The sequence below is a fragment of the Corylus avellana genome, chromosome ca2 (genome assembly GCF_901000735.1).
Source record: "Corylus avellana chromosome ca2, CavTom2PMs-1.0".
Classification (NCBI taxonomy): Eukaryota; Viridiplantae; Streptophyta; class Magnoliopsida; order Fagales; family Betulaceae; genus Corylus; species Corylus avellana.
Window position 1 is genome coordinate 23,426,422 of NC_081542.1, and position 19,848 is coordinate 23,446,269.

A 19,848-nucleotide genomic window follows, 5' to 3' on the forward strand; every position below is an offset into this window, starting at 1 on the left:
AAGCTGTTCTCATTGCAGGCTGCTTTGAGTTTGCGGTATATATATGCTTAATATCCTCCATCCATCCATCATCTTTTCTTCAATAGTATAGTTGAAAAAAAAAAACATACATGTCAAGACACCAGCTAAAATACTTGTCTTCTTGGAGAAATCTTCACTTACTTTAATATAGACCTTAAGACAAAAAAATACCCATATTTCCAAAAACAAAATACAAGTTTTGCACTATGCTTAATATCCTCCATCCTTCCATCGTCTTCTTCAATAATATATGTAGTTGGGGGTAAAAAAAAACATACATGTCTAGACACCAGTTTCAATACTTGTCTTCTTTGAAAAATCTTCACTAACTTTAACATAGACCCAAGTACAACAAATACCCATATTTCCAAAAAAAAAAAAAAAAAAAAATACAAGTTTTGTAGTATGCTTAAAATCCTCCGTCCATCCTCAAAAATTACCCAAATTAATTCAATATGCTGAATATTTTATAATGTGATGTTTAATTATCCTGCAGGGATTTGCAGTGTTGACAATACAAGCTCACTATCCCAAGCTAAAGCCCCCACCTTGCAACATCTTTGATCCAGCTGCTAGATGTGAGAAAATTGGTGGTGGCAATTCTGCAGTCCTCTTTGTTGCCCTATATTTGCTGGCTGTTGGTTCTGCAGGAATCAAAGCTGCATTGCCATCACATGGAGCTGATCAATTTGATGAAAAAGACCCAAAAGAGGCAAGGCAGATGTCCAGTTTCTTCAACTGCCTTTTACTAGCTGTGTGTGTTGGTGGTGCTGTCAGCTTAACTCTAATTGTGTGGATCCAAGATAATAAAGGATGGGACTGGGGCTTTCTGATCTCTTCCATTGCCATATTATTGGCTGTGATTATCTTTCTCGTGGGATTGCCAATGTATAGAATACAAATTATTCAAGGAACCAGCGCCATCATTAGTATTATACAGGTTTGTGCTTTTGGTTTTGAAGCTATTAGCGACCACATCTAGTTTTGAGTTTTGAAGCTATTAGTAACGACACTAAACATTATTAGCGACGACTTTTGTTGTCATATTGAAGTCATTATAACCAATATTGACCGAGCATTTGCGATGACTTATTAGCGACAACTTTTAGACTTTTAGCCCGATCATGATTAACTTTTTTTGGTGCATAATAAATATCTTCCTTTTTCTATGGATATTTCCAAATATGCACTGGTCTAATCCTAAACAAGGATTTAAATGCATTGATCAAGGTTAATTTATTTACTTTCGTCTCTTTTTCTTTTCAGGTGTATGTTGCAGCCATTCGCAACAGAAATCTTCACCTCCCTAGGGACCATACGGAGCTCTATGAGATTGATATGGACAAGGAAGCTGCTGTGGAAGCAGAATTTTTACCTCTCAGAGACGTTTTTAGGTTCTATCAGAATCTTTCATTTGCACCAAATTTTAAAAATGGGTAGAATCTGGACAATATATCATTGGGCACATGTTCCTACGGGTGTCAATTTTTTACACGACCCGCAAATCTAACACAAACCCAATACAAAATTAACTGGTTAGAGTTCAAGGGTTTGACCCGTTTAATTAATTAAATATGTTAAGTTAAGTTTGACTTATATATATATAATTTTATATTCATATCTCGATACGACCTGAACCCGACAAGCAAACATGAATTGCCACCCTCACATGCTCCTGTATACATTTCATTTCCATTAAAATTCATGCTATGATCCAATGCAGGTGTTTAGACAAAGCAGCCATCCAGCCAACATCTACAGGGCAGGATGGTAAACCAGATGCTCCAAATCCATGGAAACTTTGTAGGGTCGCTCAAGTGGAAAACGCCAAGATACTACTAGGCATGGTCCCAATTTTTTGTTGCACAATAATCATGACACTTTGCCTTGCACAGCTCCAAACCTTCTCAATCCAACAAGGTCTCACCATGAACACAAGCGTCACAAAATCTTTTCACATCCCACCTGCCTCCCTTCCTATCATCCCAATCGTATTCATGATCGTCATAATCCCATTCTATGACCAGATCTTCGTTCCCTTTGCGCGAAAATTCACCGGCATCCCAACCGGGATCACGCACTTGCAGCGCGTCGGAGTCGGCCTAATTCTCTCATCCATCTCCATGGCGGTGGCTGCTATACTTGAAGAGAAGAGAAAAGGTGTAGCCAGAGACCATAACCTGCTTGATGCAATCCCAGTTGTGCAGCCATTGCCAATCAGCACATTCTGGCTATCATTTCAGTACTTCATATTTGGAATTGCAGACATGTTTACATACGTCGGATTGCTTGAATTTTTCTATTCAGAGGCACCAAAGGGCCTTAAATCCATCTCAAGTTGCTTCCTCTGGAGCTCCATGGCGCTAGGGTATTTTCTCAGCACCATATTGGTGAAAATAGTTAATGGTGCAACAAAGAATGTTACAAGAAGTGGAGGTTGGTTAGCAGGAAACAATATCAACAGGAACCATTTAAACCTCTTCTACTGGCTACTTTCTATATTGAGCTTGATCAACTTCTCAATCTACTTGTTTGTAGCTAAGAGGTACAAGTATAGGCCTCAGAATTCTGTGGACTCAAATGAGAAAAACGTTGGACTTGAGCAAAAGATAATTTAGTCTTAAGTGCTGGTGATACTACAAAGAATGCAAATGATGATTTGGGGTTTTCTATTTGACATGTAATCTTGCCTTTGTTTGCTTGTTTTTTTCTTCTCTAGATTTAATTTGATGATATTGTAGGGGGGTTTGGGACATGCATGTATTTTGTTCATGATCATCAATGAACTTCAAGTGTGGCATATATAGTGCATTTACTTTCTCAAGAATTTGCTTTTCTATAACTTTATAACCATTGAAATTTGGACAACAAAACATGTCGATTAAAGAGTCACAAACTAGAAGAGATTGTCTGACATTTCCGACGTGTAACCTACTTCCGTTTCAATCTATCTTTACCTGAATGAAGCAACGGATCATAGATTCACATGAGTACACAAATCTGACAGACATGTCAAATGTTGCCACGTTGCGCCTGTGTCATCATACATGCTTGTTTCTTTGATTGGTGGGCTGATAAATATTGTCCCCCATATTCAAGAAGAAAAAGCAAGTAAATAAAAGATGAATACTACTATTCATATTAGAATTTCACACCAACTTTACATCGTGTTTAAATGGATTTTCGTGTCAAGTATTTAATATAAAATAAAAAATATTAACCATTTAATATAAAGCTGATATAAAAATCTAGTGTGAGGAATACCGTTACGCTAATAAAATTAAAAGGAGGCATGCTTTTAATTTATTTCCATAGGTTGGAATAAGCTTTGGATTTACTTCATCACTTTCAAGTGGGTTGGCTACCTCTCACGAAGGTACAACAAATTAAGATGACAATATGCCCACCAACACCACCAATATTCTACCAAAAGGAAAAAATAAGAGGATGATGCTCCCCCTTGGCTTTACGAAATTGAAAAATCTCACTAGAATACAATCTTGAACACATTTTTTTTTTTTTTTTTTTTAAATTGGCAGAAATAAAAAATTATGAGCAACTTCTCAGAGTTCCAAGGATTCATATCGTGCATGCATGCATAAATATTCCTCTACTTTTTTATTTTTTATTTTTTAAATAAAGTCGAAAGCAAAATTACTTCATGTTGTACAAATTAAAAAGCAACAACAAAAAAAAAAAAATACAAAATCAGTCCCCGTGATTTACTTAATTTACAATTAACTTCATGTGGTATCGAAATAAACTCAGAGATCTTTGAGATATGAAAAAAAAAAAAAAAATAGTTTCTATAGTCAAATTCCGTCTAATAATTTAACATATTTCATTATTAGTGCGACACTTACTTAATTAAACAGAACACATGTCATAGTTTTGTTGGCTCTAACGTTTCACGTTATCGAAATCTGTTAAGTTAGTAGACATAATTTCACTGTAAGGACTAAATTATTTTTCTGGCATACTTCAGAGACCTTTGAGTTCATTTTAAAACCATAGGGAGTTCAATGCAAATCAGGCAATAAATCACATAGACTGATTTTTCATTTTTCCCTAAAAAGTATCATAATTAATTTACTAGTATTAAGCATTCAAAAACCCAACCATTTCTTGAAAGGCTCCTCGGAATCTTTCTCCCAGAGAGACGGCAATTAATTTTCAGCAAAAGACAAACAAGCATAATTCAGGATGTTTAGGTCATAGGAATTGGTCAATATATATACAAATGAACCACAATCTTAATTAGCACCAAGGACCAAAAGTGTACTCTAGCTAGTAGCCATGGTCTTTTGTTCTTCCATCTCTTCAATGTGTCTTCACATATTATTTTCTTGTTTTAGCCTTAATCAACTATCTTTTTTTGGTTTCTTTGTAGGAGAAGCCTGAGCTCGTTGCAGGAAAGGTGGATTGGAAGGGCAAAGCAGCTGTGAAGAACAAACATGGAGGAGCCAGAACAGCTTTGCTCATACTAGGTAAAAAATCTAACTTATATATATAGTTTGCATGCAGGGTGGTTGTTTACATACATATCTAGTTACAACTCTTTCTCATCATCAGCTTGTGAAACTACAGGAAAAACTTTACTTAATTACCACTCTTGATCTTTCATCGTTTTTTCAATTATATCCTTAAACTTTAAAAAGTATCAATTTAATGTATCCATCTTTCACTTTTTTTTCAATTTCATCAATCCATTAGGATTTTCCATTAAATCATGTCAAAATTTCAAAAATACCCTATTTTTTTTTCATAGATTCTGGCATGGGTATTTTTACTTTTTCAAATTCCGTTAAATCCTTGTGATTTTTCTTTTCCTACAAAAAAAGGAGGGGTATTTTTAGAATTGTTACACTCCTCCGATCCGCTCAGAGGATTGATACTTTTAAAAGTTTAAGGATATGATGATTACAAAAGTGACAAAAGATGAGGGATGATAAGTGAAGTTTTCGGGAAACTATATTTAGAATCCATATTACAACATCCTCATGAGCTTTGGTTAAAGCAGCTTTCCATGGATGTTGTTTTACTTGTAGTGACGTTTGGTTTTGAGAACATCTTGGCATTGGCGGTGAACTTGGTTACATACTTCAGTGGGGTGATGCACTTGGAACTTGCCGATGCGGCTAACCAACTGACCAACTTCTTGGGCGCCATGCACATTCTCACCATTCTGGCAGCACTCCTTGTAGATGCTTATACCGGCAGATTCAGAGCTGTTCTCATTGCAGGATTCCTGGAGTTTGCGGTATGCTTTAAATCCTCCATCCATGCACCCTCATCATCTCCCTCAATAAAAATAACTATTATAGGTGAATGATTAAAAGTTATAACTCAAAGTTTATACGGAAAACTTTACTTAACGTCCTGAACTTTCATTACATTTTTAATTTATTGTATCGAATTTTTTATATTTTACAATTTCTCCAATCCATTAAAATTTTCTATTAAATACTAACGGACGCCATCGAAATTACCAAAATATTCCTGATTTTATTTTTTAAAAAAAATAAGAAAATAAAAGAAAAATAAAATAAAATAAAAATCTTTGACACTACCCAGGGCAGCTAGTTCCTAATGTGACCCATGGGTCAAGTTTGACTTTTAATTAAGGGTAATTTGAAATTTTATAAAATTTTCATGGTTCATTTCATTCGTTTGTCATATAATTTAACCCTAAACCCAAGAAATGCTAAAAGTCACTCTTGTGTCCTTTTTGTGTCACTCTAAAAATGATGTGGCTTATAAAATCATCATTATGATTATAATTGATCAAATAGTAATTTTAGAAGCCACATCATTCTTGGAGTGACACAAGAGTGACTTCTAGCATTACTCAACTCTAATAGGAGGAGTACATATATTTTCTACAAGTCACTCTTGTGTCATTCTAACAATGAAGTGATTTTTAAAATCACAATTTGATTAAAATTCAATAATGATCAATCACAAGCCCAATAGTAATTTTAAAAACTACATCATTTCTGGAGTAATGAAAGTTCAAAGAAATTTATATTTTATCTTCAAGAAACGGAGACGGTTTCAAAATATATGCTAAATATTTGTGTATATATATATATTGTTTTTTAATTTTTGCAGGGATTTGCAGCATTGGCACTACAAGCTCACTATCCCAGGCTCAAGCCCCCACCATGCAACATCTTTGATCAAGCTTCTAGATGTGCGAAAATTGGTGGTGGCAATGCTGTGGTCCTCTATGTTGCTCTATATTTGCTGGCTGCAGGTTCTGCTGGAGTCAAAGCTGCATTGCCATCACATGGTGCTGATCAATTTGATGAAAAAGACCCAAAAGAAGCAAGGCAAATGTCCAGCTTCTTCAACTGCCTTTTACTAGCAGTGTGTGTTGGTGGTGCTGTCAGCTTCACACTAATTGTGTGGAACCAAGATAAGAGAGGATGGGACTGGGGCTTTGGGATCTCTTCCATTGCCATATTATTGGCTGTGATTATCTTTTCCACAGGGCTGCCATTGTACAGAATTCAAATTATTCAACGAACTAGCTCCATCATTAGTATTATGCAGGTTTGCCAATCAAATCTTAGACCCTTCTGCTAGTTGTACCTAAAGAAAAGTTGGATCACCTTTTTCTGTGCTTATGGTGTATTTGCCATTGCGATTTCATAGACAAAAAGTGTGATTATAAACCAAATTGCAGAAAATTGATTGTTTGGGATTATCTGCATTTTCAAATCATAGGTAAACTATGATTTTTAAGGCCAAACATTGAGTTTGTCAAACGCTTAATTGCGTTTTTAAAAATCACTTTTTCAAATCGCGCTTTTTGAAATCGGAAACCCAAACGGATTGTTAATCAATATCTTCCTTACCTCTATAGATACTGCCAAATATGTGCTGGTCTAATCCTAAAACAAGGGTTTAAATGCATGGATCAAAGTTAATTTATTTACTTTCTTCTCTCTCTCTTTTTTCAGGTATATGTTGCAGCCATTCGAAACAGAAATCTTCACCTTCCTGAGGATCATACAGAGCTCTATGAGATTCATAAGTACAAGGAAGCTACTGTGGAAGCAGAGTTTTTACCTCACAGAGATGTTTTCAGGTTCTATCCCAATCTTTGATTTGCACTAAATTAGTTGGTAATTTTTTTAAGTTACAACTTGGAAACTTGATACAAACCCAACACGAAATTAGTTGGTTAGGGTTGAACGGGGTCTGACTTGTTTAATATAATGGATTATATTAGGTTGACCTATATAGTTGTTGAAAATTGGAAACTACAAACCCTAAGAGAGAACACGGAAAAGGAAGAGAAACATACACTTAATTAATGGAGCACTTTGTAATCTTTTATTCAACTTGATAAAATAACGTGCTTACATGGGTATTTATAGGATACAAATGATTCTTCTAATTTTTTCACATTAACTTCATTCATTTACATCTCATATAATTCTTATGTAACTCTTATGTAAAATAACTATTGAAATACCAAAAGACATAACATCTTCAAGTTACTTGGATATGAAATATGAAAAGACTCAAATAAATGTTATTAAAATTAAGTTTATTATTCAACAATAGTCTTATACATATCCTCAATGCGATCCGAACCTAACATGCAACATAAGAGCTGACCATTTTTTATATGACCTGCAAAACCCAATACAAATTTAGTTGGTTAGGGTTGAAGGTTCTGATCTATTTAATTAAATAGGTCGGATTATGATTAACCTACATAGTCTTATACTCATACTTCAATAAAATCCGAATTTGACATACAAACACGAATTGCCACCCCTTAAGTAGATGTTCCTATTTCCTATACATTAACTCATTTCCATTAACATTCATGCTATGATCCAATGAAGGTTTTTAGACAAAGCAGCCATCCAACCAACGTCTACATGGCAGGATGGTAGAGCAGAGGCTGCAAATCCATGGAAACTTTGTAGGGTGACTCAAGTGGAAAATGCCAAGATACTACTAGCTAGGCATGGTTCCGATTTTTGGCTGCACAATAATCATGATACTCTCTCTGCCTTGCTCAGCTCCAAACCTTCTCAGTCCATCAAGGTCTCACCATGAACACATACCTCACAAAATCTTTGCACATCCCACCTGCCACCCTCCCTATAATCCCAATTGTGTTCATGATCATCATAATCCCTTTCTACGACCAGATTTTTGTTCCCTTTGCACGAAAAATCACCGGCATCCCGACAGGGATCACGCACTTGCAGCGTGTTGGAGTTGGCCTAATTCTCTCATCCATGTCCATGGCCGTGGCTGCAACTATTGAAGTGAAGAGAAAAGGAGTAGCAAGAGACCACAGCATGCTTGATGCAATCCCAGTTGTGCAGCCATTGCCCATCAGCACATTATGGCTATCATTTCAGTACTTCATATTTGGAATTGCAGACTTGTTTACATACATTGGGCTGCTGGAATTTTTCTATTCAGAGGCACCAAAGGGCCTTAAATCCTTCTCAAGTTGCTTCCTCTGGAGCTCCATGGCGCTAGGATATTTTTTCAGCACCATACTTGTGAAAATAGTGAATGGTGCAACAAAGAATGTTACAAGAAGTACTGGAGGTTGGTTAGCAGGAAACAATATCAACAGGAACCATTTAAAACTCTTCTACTGGCTGCTTTCTATAGTGAGCTTGATCAACTTCTCTATCTACTTGTTTGTAGCTAAGAGGTACAAGTACAGGCCTCAGAATCCAGTGGAGTCAAATGAGAACAGCACCAAGGCATGAGCAAAAGCAAATTTAGTCTAATTAAAGTGGTGATACTGCAAAGATTGCAAATGATGACTTGGGGTTTTCTAATATTCTACTTTTTTTTTTTCCTTTTTTTTTTCTTTTTTTTTTTTTTTTCTTTTTTGCCTTTTTTTAGGGGGTTCGGGACATGCATGTATCCTATTCATCAATGAACTTCAAGTGTGGCATGATGCCAATGCATCTATAATTCCCCCCCACCCAAAAGAAAAAAAAAATGAAAACCAATGCATTCTAAATTTCTTTTCTTCCTTATTACTATAATTATTGTTATAATAATGATAATGATAATAACAAATTTAAAACCTTTTGTTTGATGAGTTGTTTGATATTGCAATTTATATCTGGTACCCACATTTAACCTTTAATTTGAGAGAAATTTTATTTATCAGACTTTCGTATAGCTGCAGACAACCATGCATGATGTTGTGATATTGAAAATCAACCATTGAATTTTTATTTTCTTTTACAATTATTGATTCAATGGTTTATTTCCACTATCATATCATCATAGTTAGCATTACTAAGAAAATTATACAAATGAAATTATGAACATTTTTGGGATTAAAGAATGAATGAATCTCGTCTCCGGCCCCTTCCTTTCCTTAATTTGTTTTGCTCATTAAAAAATAATAATAATAATGAATGAGTCTCATTGGTATTAGCCATTTTTCAGATTGAGATTCTATGCAATATCTAGGGTATGCATTGCATAGAATGTGTTGTAAATGTACACTAGCTTGTGAGGTTTGTGTCATACATTGTAAAGTATAAAAAAAATAATTAGTAATTAATATACCTAAGTGGATCTAAACCCAACTTAGGATTTTGGACTAGAAGTATTGTCCTAATTAATATGTATATTAACTTATTATTGTTGAACTCCTTAGTGTCTCTCTCCTTCATTCTCTTGGAGTATGAGTAACACTCTTGGTTTGTAAAGGACTTACGCATGAAAGGAGTTGGGTCAATGTGAAAGATTTAATGTTAAACGTAAAAGCCAGACTCTTTTTTCTATTTTGCTTATGTATCATTAATGATACATAACCAAAAAACAAAAATAAAGAAAATAGATTTTAAAAGGGATCTAAATTTTCAGTAATTTGCTATTTGAATTACTAATAATTTAGATATTAAATAAAAAAGAATTTATATAAAACTCACATGTCCAAATAAATAAATAGACTGCTCAAAACTTACTTAACGAGATAAATCCCACAAAAATTTTCTCATATTTATTATTAAATTGTTAAACAATAAAATTATTTAAATCTCTATCCTCTCAAGGAGTGAAACCCAAGTGCACTCATGCCAAGATGTCATCCCAGCAGCCCAAGTGTCCGACCAAATTCTCCGGTTGGCGTCTCACTTTCAGCAGCCGCAGACACCTCAACTCACATGCATGTCTACGTGGCAACCTCGTACCTCACCACGTACGTTCTCCATCAACTCTCTCGATCTCTCTTTATAAACACACCTCGATCCCGAGAGAGAGACAGAGGGAGAGATATTGGAGCATACTACGTCGTTTCATGGCGTCAAGCGACAAGTCACCGAGTCCTATGCCGTCCGGTACCGACCACCCCAGGCCACCTGGGCAGCCGATGACGGTGGAGCAGCACATGATAGACAAGGGCGCGCAATTGGTTCAGTCCCTGAAGCCGGTGAAGCAGATGAACCAGCACGTCTGCACCTTCGCCTTGTACAGCCACGACATGTCCCGCCAGATCGAGACCCACCACTATGTCACACGTGTCAACCAGGACTTCTTACAGTGCGCTGTTTACGATTCCGATCACGCCCACGCCCGTCTCATCGGTCTAACTTCTAACCCCATCTCTTTTTTATTTTCTTTTTGATAAAATAATGGTTAAGCGATTAAATTTAGGACTGAAATTTTTTTCAAACTAGCAACTTATTATAATAAGTGACAACAAGTGTAATCTCTCACATGTTTTCTTTAATATTTTAACAGTAATTTATTGTTATTTCACTAATTTAGAGAATGATTCTAGTTATAGTGCATGGGTATTTTTGTCTTTTCACTTTTTGACAAAAATACCCCTCCACAAAATGGAGAGTATCCTAATTCATAATTTAAGAATAAAAACATTAATTTTTTAGAAACCCTAATCTAAGAACCAAAATATTAATTTTTTAGAAACTAAAAAATGACCCTCACTTACTAGAGTAACTTGAATGAAATTTCCTCCAAATTGGTTTAGAGGAAATTTGTGTTCTTAAATTTATCAATTCCTATCGGCTTAAGTTTTTTAGATAACTGGTGACTCTGATCAATTCACCCAATTTAAATAAAATATTTCATGTGTTGAACTTTACATATTAAAATGATAACCGGTGATTTAGCTTAAGTCATTAAATTTATCCCTTTCTATTGGCTTGAGTTTTTGGGATAACTGGTGATTTAACATTTTTCGATTTAAATTATATATGTATAAATAATCTGGGTATTCTAGCTCAGCCCGATTAAATTTTCAAGACACCATGCAAAGCATCATCTTTATTTTTGTTCGAGTGTAATTTCAAGAAATTGTTTGCGGTCAAAGGGGTTGAATTTTGGACATGATGCTTTATGAGGCATAGAGTCAAGTCACTTGCTACTCGAGCCAACATTCGTATTAAATTTTCAGTTCCGATTTGATTTTGTACGTACCCAATGAAATTAAAGAGAAAGGTTGTGATTTTAGCTTCCAAGTTTTTGTTCCACAGGTGTTGAATATATAGTATCCGATAGGATATTTGAAGCTTTGCCTCCGGATGAGCAGAAGTTGTGGCACTCTCATGCCTATGAGGTTGTACTGGAAGCCCTAATCCTTAGATTTCCATTTTTTTTTTCCTGCTATGAAGTGCTTTTGATGATCATGAATTTGGACGATCCAGATCAAGTCAGGCCTTTGGGTCAATCCCCGAGTTCCAGGAATGATAGAGAAACCAGAACTCGAAAATATGGCCAAAACATACGGCAAATTCTGGTGCACATGGCAGGTTGATAGAGGTGATGAGCAAGTGCTTAAAATTTATTTAGCATTACTCTTTTATGGCGTGTTTATTCCCGGGCGTCTTTATTTCAAAGCTTCCTTTTTTTTTTTTTTTTTTTGACATGTCCACACAAGAGGGGGAGGGGGGATTCGAACTAATAACCTCTGCTTCATAAGACGTGGTCCCCAACCGATTGAGCTACCCCTTGGGAACTATTTCAAAGCTTCCTTAAGTTTATAGGAAATGCTAAATTTAATTATTTAATTATTTAATTTATATAATAAATAAAATATTTAATTGAAATGAAAGTGTGTGACACAAATAAGCTAAATTATTTCTTATTTGAAATAAAGTTTTCTCATATTAGAAATAAATTTAATCATTTAATTAAAAAAAAAATGTTTGATTGGTGTTACTAATTAATTTTGAGGTGGGTGCATGAATTAATTAGGCGACAAGCTCCCGCTGGGTGCACCTGCTTTGATGATATCTCCACAACCGGTGAACCTGGGACAGATCTCACCGGAGCTGGTCCATAGGAGGGATAACAAGTACAACATCTCAACAAAGGTACTGAGGGATTCGAGGGTGGAAATTGCAGAGCCAGAGTGGATCAATCCTCAAGCGGACTACTGGAAACAGGACGGGAAGGGTTTCGCCATTGACATCAAGTTCACAGATATGAAATTAAGGGCACCATTTCCCTGAACGTGGTGAATCTTTGCTGGGTCTCTACACTTGGTTCGTAGCTGACACATAAAGTGGGGCGGAGCCAAAGTACTCCCTGGCCTATAGGTGAAACCAAGACACCCTAATTAAAAAAAGAAAAAGAAAAAAGTATTAATACATATGTTAAATATGTACGTAGTGTAGTTAAGTTAAGAGTGGTGTAAAGATTTACATGCAGTATATGGATTGTAATACTGGAATCAAGTATATGTTGTATGAATGGTGTATGTGGACATGCGCATACATCAGGGTATGTTAAGGTAAATATAGTGTTAGCAGATTTTGCAGAATATATAAAGAAAATCTGTAACATGGGCAAGTTGATCAAACGGCAATGGCTATATATGCTGAATTTCTTTTTGAGACTTGATAAATGCTCCCAATTTACTAGATTTGAAGAGAGTCATCTAAAAGGAATACCTAAAATTCTCTTTGGTACTTCCAAAAGCCTTTCAAAATGTAGTACAAGGTTTCAAAATGTAGGATAAAATCTGAATTCTTGAACGTTGCTTTCTCTCTTTTTGTTTTGAAGTCTATTAAATTAAATTAATAAGGGTAAACCTTATCAAGTGGGTTTTCCTTTAGGTTAGTTGTGTTATAGTCATTTTTTATTTATTTATTTTTTTCTAATTAAAAAGGATAGGTCAGAGAGATCAATTGTGTTTATCTTACTTGAGTGTGACGATAGTAGCACCTACTTGTTGGGAGCCACATAGGAAGAGCCTAGACAGGGAAACCGTAGGTATTCTCTCAAATCTGACTGAGTCATAGTCTAATCACCTAGTCCTACTAGGGCAACAATAGGAATCCAAGGCAGATAATACTAATCATGAATATGTGATGATTCTCCATTGCTAAGATTCAAACCTACACCCTAGTAATAATGTCATTTCATTATTGGTTTATTAGGAATTTATATTCCAATTAACTTCTTTTGCGATCATAATTTCGCTAAACAGATTACTCACACTCTCCAATTCCTAGACGTTGGCATAAACATGCCACACATATTTTTTCTTGAGATTACCAAACAAAAATTTCCTAACAAAAATTTCCTCGAAGGGCAATCCCAATATTGGTTTAATATCCCACCAATAATTATCTTGTTTGATGTGTCAAAAATTGACTATACTAAATATATATGTTGCATGTTGGAAGGGTTGGGAGGGTTTCTTTGAATAAGAATAGAGTGTTCAATGATATTATGTTAACAAAAGGCGGGAGTTCGTATACAAGTACAGAAGCAACGAATTGTGCTAAACGCCATTCCAATGAAAAGTTAAGGAGTTTTGATTCTTAAGCTTTAGTTGAGTTCTGAAATATATATATATACCAGATGTTAGGGAAATAAATCACTTAACCCCACCCAAACAGCCCGTTATGTGAAAAATAACCATAAATGCCTACTGCATGGAGAATAACTCTCACTACATGGACAACAATTTACCATTAATAAGACAACTTCAAACAATTACACCACTACATGGAAAGCAATTACACCATTAATCAGAAAACTTCAACCTAATTGTGTGATAATCATGGGCCGTGATTCTGAGAACGCCCGCGTGCTTAGCACGCGAGGCTATTTTCATTTTTTGTTTTTAATTTTTTAATATATATATATATATATATATATATATTATCGTTACTATTTAACAATATTAGCATCGATAACGTCAAATTTGCTTTGTATTCTTTATAAATGTGACTATTTTTATTGTTTGATGAGTGGGTTGAATAAAATGAAATAACAGCTTCGTTAGCTCTACCTCCACCGCTGCTCATTTATGTTCCTTTCTCCACATCTGATTGTTCGGTTCCAATCCCCCTAGCCACAGCTCTGCCCTCCTCCTGAAGCTTTTGGATTTGGTTTTTTCAAAACCAGATCGTTCAATCTCAGAAAGTCCATCCTCATACACACCACTTCACTGTGCTCCTAGGCTCCTCTGCTTTCCTCTGCCACTGCTAGCTACGTCTCTATCTGGCCACCACGTGCCTACGAGTAGATCTCACTCGTTGGCGCATGCTGCACATGAACTTTCAAGTGCATTTCACTCACTAGCGCGTGTCCCACACGCGTCGACGTAAGGATACCATTTCACCGTGTGTGGCAACTCCATCTTTCCTTAATTCCAATTGCCCCTTGTCACTGCAACTGGTCTTTTGGGTGGGCCCCAGCCTTTCAACAATTATTGACAATGCGTGGTCTTCACGCGCCTACCATTCGTTGGTGCTACTTTCTGTGGGTTTTTTTTTTTTTTTCTTTTTTTCACTTCTCCCTGTATTTTCTTGTTTTCTGTGTTGTAGCTAGTTGTCTCCCTATTTGCATTTGGTTTATTCTTGTGTTGGAGATGTTTTTGTGCTAGCCTTTTTTTCTTTTTTTCTTTTTCCGACAATGCTACTTCCCCCTCAACTGAATACGGATTGTCATGTTTGTTATTTTCAACCGACTATTGATGGTCGTGTTGTTTGTCTTGATGGGGTTCAACGAGGATTGAAAAGTATTTCGAGGGTTATGCCAATGTTTGTGTCCTATACATTAATGATTCAGATAGGATTGAAGGGTCTCGAGATGGTCATGCCCCTTTATGTCCCTTACTAGTTCGTAGTTTGTTTTGTTTACGAAACTTTGCCTACATTTATTGTCTTATTTTGGTTGTACCTACTTCTTACTTTGATGAGTCGAGTCATTTATTTAACTCATTCTTAAACTGAGTAAGGATGGATCTATCCCATTTGTTTTTGTTTTTTTTTTTTGACATGTCTGTACAAGAGGGAGGAGGAAAATTCGAACTAATGACTTCCACTTCATTAAGTGTGGTTCGAGCCGATTGAGCTACCTCTTGGGGACGTTCCATTTGTTTTTTATTTTCATGTATATCCCTTTTCCCTTCCCATATTGAATATAAAGAAAAGGCCTATTTGGTCCATCCACTTTGGATCTAAAGCATTGCAGAAAATATATGTTTAGTGGGAGAATGGTAATACAAGCATGCCGGTTGGCTGAAAATTTTTGTTGTTTTGAAGCAAATTTGGGGAGACATTGACTAGGGTGGTAGTATATTTCTCCCTGCATATATAACACTAACCATTCTTCATTAGACTATATTTCGAGTACTAGTTGTAAAACAAAAATCTAAATTTCTTATTTGAAATAATCACCACACAGAAGAAAAAAAAAATCTAATAAAATTTTCACTGAGTTTACATGTTCTGTCTATCATTATAGACGCTAAAATATAAAGAAACATTTTTCTTATTATTAAAGTAATGCTATAAATTATATTTTCATCTTATAATGATATTGTAAATATTAAAATAAAAAAATTAACCTATAAAATTAGTTAGAACTCTCATGTCAACATTCCAAGATAAAAATATAATATTTAGAGTTATTCCCCGTATACATTCTCTCTTATTCCCACTATGTCCAGCACATATCCTTATTCCATGTGCCATCCACATAAGGTGCCACATGCCACTCCCATGTTCTCTTCCAACCCAATCATATTCAACTCTTCAACGCCGCCCTCTTTCCCAATAAACCTTAACGCCCCAAAATCTATTCCACGTCAGCTTTCTGAAACGCCCAAATCTTCCAAGACTCTCCGGCTTTGTCTTCTCATGGCCAACCCAGAGACAGCCAAGGTGGAGGTGGAGGTGGAGAAGCACGCGTATTCCGTGTGGGCGCTCCCACCGGACGACGTGGCAACCCGGCTGAAGAAGCTGATGGACAGCCTACGATCCGAGTTCGGCGGGCCCCACTTCGAGCCCCACATCACGGTCGTCGGGGCCATCAGTTTGACGCCGGACGACGCGCTTCGCAGATTCCGATCGGCGTGCGACGGCGTCAAGGCCTACGCTGCCTCCGTGGATCGTGTCGCCTTTTATCAGTGTGTTTTGCTCCTCGTCCATCCAACGGCTGAGGTAATTTTGTCTCATTTTTTTTTCTTTTAATTAATCATAAAAAAAATTATTATTACCTTTTGTTTCAGGTAGTGGAAACTAGGGCACATTGCAATGGGCATTTCGGATTCAAGACATCTACTCGTAAGTAAACAAATTTAAATTTAATTAATAATGTTGGAAAATTTTAAATTTGTGCTTGAAAAATAGTACAACTTATATACTTTATCAACTAATAAATCACTAATTATCTAAAAAATATAAATTAATAAAGTTTAAACAATTTGTGCAGCTTACATGCCACATTTGAGCCTCCTTTATGGGGATCTGACAGAAGAGGAGAAGAAGAAAGCTGAAGAAAAAGCTAACATCTTTGATGAAAGCATTAGGAGCCTGAGCTTCCAAGTTACTCGTCTTGCATTATACAAAACAGACACTGAAGACAAAACTCTCAAATCCTGGGAGAAAATTGCCGAATGCAACCTTATCTCAAGTTAGCTTCTTCTTCTTCTTCTTCATGTTTCAAAAGCTTCATAATCATGCTTTTTGGTTTGTAATAATTAAGGATCATGGTGTTCCTATGCTCCTTCTTCATCCTTTTTGTTTGTAAACTCCTGTTCTGCTTTTTCTTCTGTCATTGTCTGTAATTATGGTGAACTATGGTAGACTCTTCCCTTGCACTAGGATTTTGATTTATAAGAAATTTGGGGTCCAATAAGTTATCTACATTTTGAGGAAATTACTTCCCGCAATACATGGATTGCGATGTACATCAATTATCTGTCCAAAATTGTTAGGTAATGCAAGAGAGTACATATATGATACTCACTTGCCTAAAAAAATAGTGGGCCGCTTTATCACCTACCCATATAAATTTCGTATGAGCTCTTTCACAAAAGGTAAAGGAAAAGTAAAAGAAAAGTCTAGAGAGTGGAGGGAGCTTCTTTCCCTAGAAAGTGTTTGAATAGTTCAGTATGGTCAGCTTCTTGGCCTACTTCATAAACCGCATTGTATGGCCTATTTCTAGGCTTGTTCAAGATCTAGAAGACCGAGTCATTTTTTTGCCCATTTCCTATTTACTGTTATTATTTTTGGCATTGTATTTTCATTTGGATTTGTTGTTGGGGAGCTCACCCTCTCTCGGTTTTTTGTTTCCTTGTAACCCTTTCTCCGTTTGATTAGGATAAGTTTCAAATATGTCTCTTTTATATATCTTCATCTAAAATTGACACTTTCACTTGTAACCCCATTTCCTTAGAGATGAAGGTGTTGAGAGCTGTTTTTCTTACTCTCGGTCCACATCAATCCATTTTAAGGCCTAAACAAAGTACCAAAACAGAAATTCTTTGCAATAATTCACATGCCCATGGCTTATTTCACCTCTTAATTGGTTTTTCCTCAACCATAAATCAAGTCCATGAGTTATTTGATGGGGGAAGAAAGAAAATTGTGGCTTGGAAGGCATAGAGGTGAACTAGCATTGTGTTGTATGCACAGATTGATTGGCTAATTAAATGTTAGCTTTGTTTCTTGACTCTCAAGTATTTCCAACCATTAATGCACTTTAAAGAGTCTAAATCTTTAGAGAAGTACTGGACCAGGTGACTAATCACCCTCTTCTTTTTCCTTTATTTTATCCACACAACCTTATTCTCTTCTTTTAGAGCATGTTTGAGATTGTGTTTAAGAAATAAAACTTTTAAGTCAAAAAAATATTTTTTGGCAAAAACTTGATTTTTAAGTTTTTACCAAAATACGTTTTGATCATTTTTAGAATAAAAAAGTCAAAGAAGTTCTTTTTGAATTTTTTACGAAATATGTCAGCTTTTATTTGGCATAACTTTTTAAGTACTAAAAGTACTTTTTAAACTATTTAATACAATTTCAAATATGCTCTTATTCTCTTTTTTTCAAATCATACTAAGGAGGATTGGTCCAAAACCCCAAGTAGACATACAGAGAGGGGAAGAGAGGAAATTTCCCATCTCCTTTATATTATTTCTAAAAGTTTTCCAAACTAAGGAAAATTTTAGAAAAATAAACATCTTAGTCAAAACTCAATTGAAAGCTTATCGAGGCACAAACATCACTTTATATTACTTTTGTTGTTATTAATGTTGTTGTAATTGTTGTTATTATTGGAATTAATATTAGGCTCATTTTCGCTTGTGTTCATATGAGCTTTTTTGCTTTGTGAAATCTTGGGTTTTAGTCCCTGTTTGGCAAAACCCCTCCTCCCTTTCTCCTCTCCTTATTTTCACATTATCTTTTCAAAACTACTTTTTTTTTTATTTTCTCTTTTCCATCACAAAATTTAATATTTTATTTTATTTTTCTCAAATCAATCACTTATTATTATTTAAACAAAAACTCACAACAAAATTTTTTACCAAACACACCCTCAGCGGTTGTCACCAACTACCTTTATTTAGTGTCAATTCTAAGTTTGACTCCTTCTAACAAACAGGGTTGCTCATCCATCAACTTGTTTTTTGGGTTGTGAATTAATGGTGTTACCTAACCACCCTTTCATGGCCATGACTGCTTTTTCCTTCTTCCTTTTCTTTTTCTTTTTCTTTTTCAATTTATTATTATCTATTGTCTTTTTGACAGAAAAGTTAATGAAGCCCTCACATTTAGGTAAAGTCCAAATTCCCATCTCACATCTATAAAATTAAAAATTGAGATCCTAAAATTTAAAAAATTTTAAAAAAATGACATAAAATACTGGGAAATCTTGACCTAATTTTTTGCTACACACTTTAACAGAATATTTATTTTAACTATCTACTCTAATTAAATATTATTTTTCGGTATTATTTTATTATTTTTTATCATTTCTTTTTCTTTTTCCATAAAAAAGTGAGAGTAGGAAAGATAAAAGATTAAAAAAAAAAAAGGATAAATGCAAAATTGGTCTATGTGGTTGGCATAATTTACAAATCACTTCTTATGGTTTAAAAAATAATTTATAGGTCCTTAGGGTATGCCAAAATAACATTTTACTCCCTGAACTCATTTTTTGTTAAATGATTTAAAAGAAACCGTTTCATTGCCATCTCACACCCAATAAAAATAAGACACGTGTTCTTTTTTATTTATGCTTTTGAAAAATGATAAATAAGCTTTTCCACGTCATTTTGAGGCTCCAGCACACACTGTACATCAAATTAAATAAACATAATCCCTTTATATCTCCCTGTGCCGCCGTCGTCGTCTTCATCTTCCCCACCGATTCATTGTCCATGCCGTCGTCTTCATCTTCCCCACCGATTCTTGCGTCCATCTCCAGGTGAGCTATTGGGTTTTGTAGCATGACTGAAATCGCCACCAGAGAATCGCCGGAAATGTCACGACGGTAAGCCACCTTGCTTTGAAGCTTTTTTACTTCCGTTTTTAAGATTTTGAGCATCTTCAT

The 19,848-nt window shown here is 35.4% G+C and overlaps 4 protein-coding genes and 1 pseudogene across 4 annotated transcripts in view; all 5 read left to right on the forward strand.

Moving 5' to 3' along the window:
- Positions 1-2,639, forward strand: part of LOC132169370 (protein NRT1/ PTR FAMILY 4.5-like) — a 3,079-nt gene extending 440 nt beyond the window's left edge. Inside the window, exons 2-4 of the mRNA XM_059580411.1 lie at positions 518-961; positions 1,288-1,415; positions 1,745-2,639. Of these exons, the coding sequence (XP_059436394.1) occupies positions 518-961; positions 1,288-1,415; positions 1,745-2,639 (1,467 nt within the window). The remainder of the gene's footprint in view (positions 1-517; positions 962-1,287; positions 1,416-1,744) is intronic.
- Positions 2,640-2,982: 343 nt separating this feature from the next.
- On the forward strand, positions 2,983-8,774 carry LOC132169371 (protein NRT1/ PTR FAMILY 4.5-like; annotated as a pseudogene).
- A 1,517-nt stretch (positions 8,775-10,291) lies between these two features.
- LOC132172295 (oil body-associated protein 2C-like) lies at positions 10,292-12,853 on the forward strand. The gene is made up of 4 exons (XM_059583768.1): positions 10,292-10,613; positions 11,526-11,608; positions 11,697-11,811; positions 12,247-12,853. Exons 1-4 carry the CDS (start codon positions 10,328-10,330, stop codon positions 12,501-12,503), a joined length of 741 nt encoding a protein of 246 aa, XP_059439751.1. The 5' UTR covers positions 10,292-10,327; the 3' UTR covers positions 12,504-12,853.
- Positions 12,854-16,105: 3,252 nt separating this feature from the next.
- LOC132171838 (cyclic phosphodiesterase-like) overlaps positions 16,106-19,848 on the forward strand; it is a 10,780-nt gene continuing 7,037 nt past the window's right edge. Inside the window, exon 1 of the mRNA XM_059583244.1 lies at positions 16,106-16,178. Within this exon, the coding sequence (XP_059439227.1) occupies positions 16,149-16,178 (30 nt within the window). The 5' untranslated portion in view covers positions 16,106-16,148. The remainder of the gene's footprint in view (positions 16,179-19,848) is intronic.
- On the forward strand, positions 16,149-17,169 carry LOC132171839 (cyclic phosphodiesterase-like). The gene is made up of 3 exons (XM_059583245.1): positions 16,149-16,451; positions 16,520-16,574; positions 16,723-17,169. Exons 1-3 carry the CDS (start codon positions 16,149-16,151, stop codon positions 16,926-16,928), a joined length of 564 nt encoding a protein of 187 aa, XP_059439228.1. The 3' UTR covers positions 16,929-17,169.

Bases quoted from the DNA above. Each gene is read 5' to 3' on its own strand.
- LOC132172295 (XM_059583768.1), top strand. From the start codon at position 10,328: ATGGCGTCAAGCGACAAGTCACCGAGTCCTATGCCGTCCGGTACCGAC. The intron at 10,614-11,525 runs GTCTAACTTCTA...TTTGTTCCACAG, and splicing joins CGCCCACGCCCGTCTCATCG to GTGTTGAATATATAGTATCC. The intron at 11,812-12,246 runs GTGATGAGCAAG...TGAATTAATTAG, and splicing joins CACATGGCAGGTTGATAGAG to GCGACAAGCTCCCGCTGGGT.
- LOC132171839 (XM_059583245.1), top strand. From the start codon at position 16,149: ATGGCCAACCCAGAGACAGCCAAGGTGGAGGTGGAGGTGGAGAAGCAC. The intron at 16,452-16,519 runs GTAATTTTGTCT...CTTTTGTTTCAG, and splicing joins TCGTCCATCCAACGGCTGAG to GTAGTGGAAACTAGGGCACA. The intron at 16,575-16,722 runs GTAAGTAAACAA...CAATTTGTGCAG, and splicing joins CGGATTCAAGACATCTACTC to CTTACATGCCACATTTGAGC.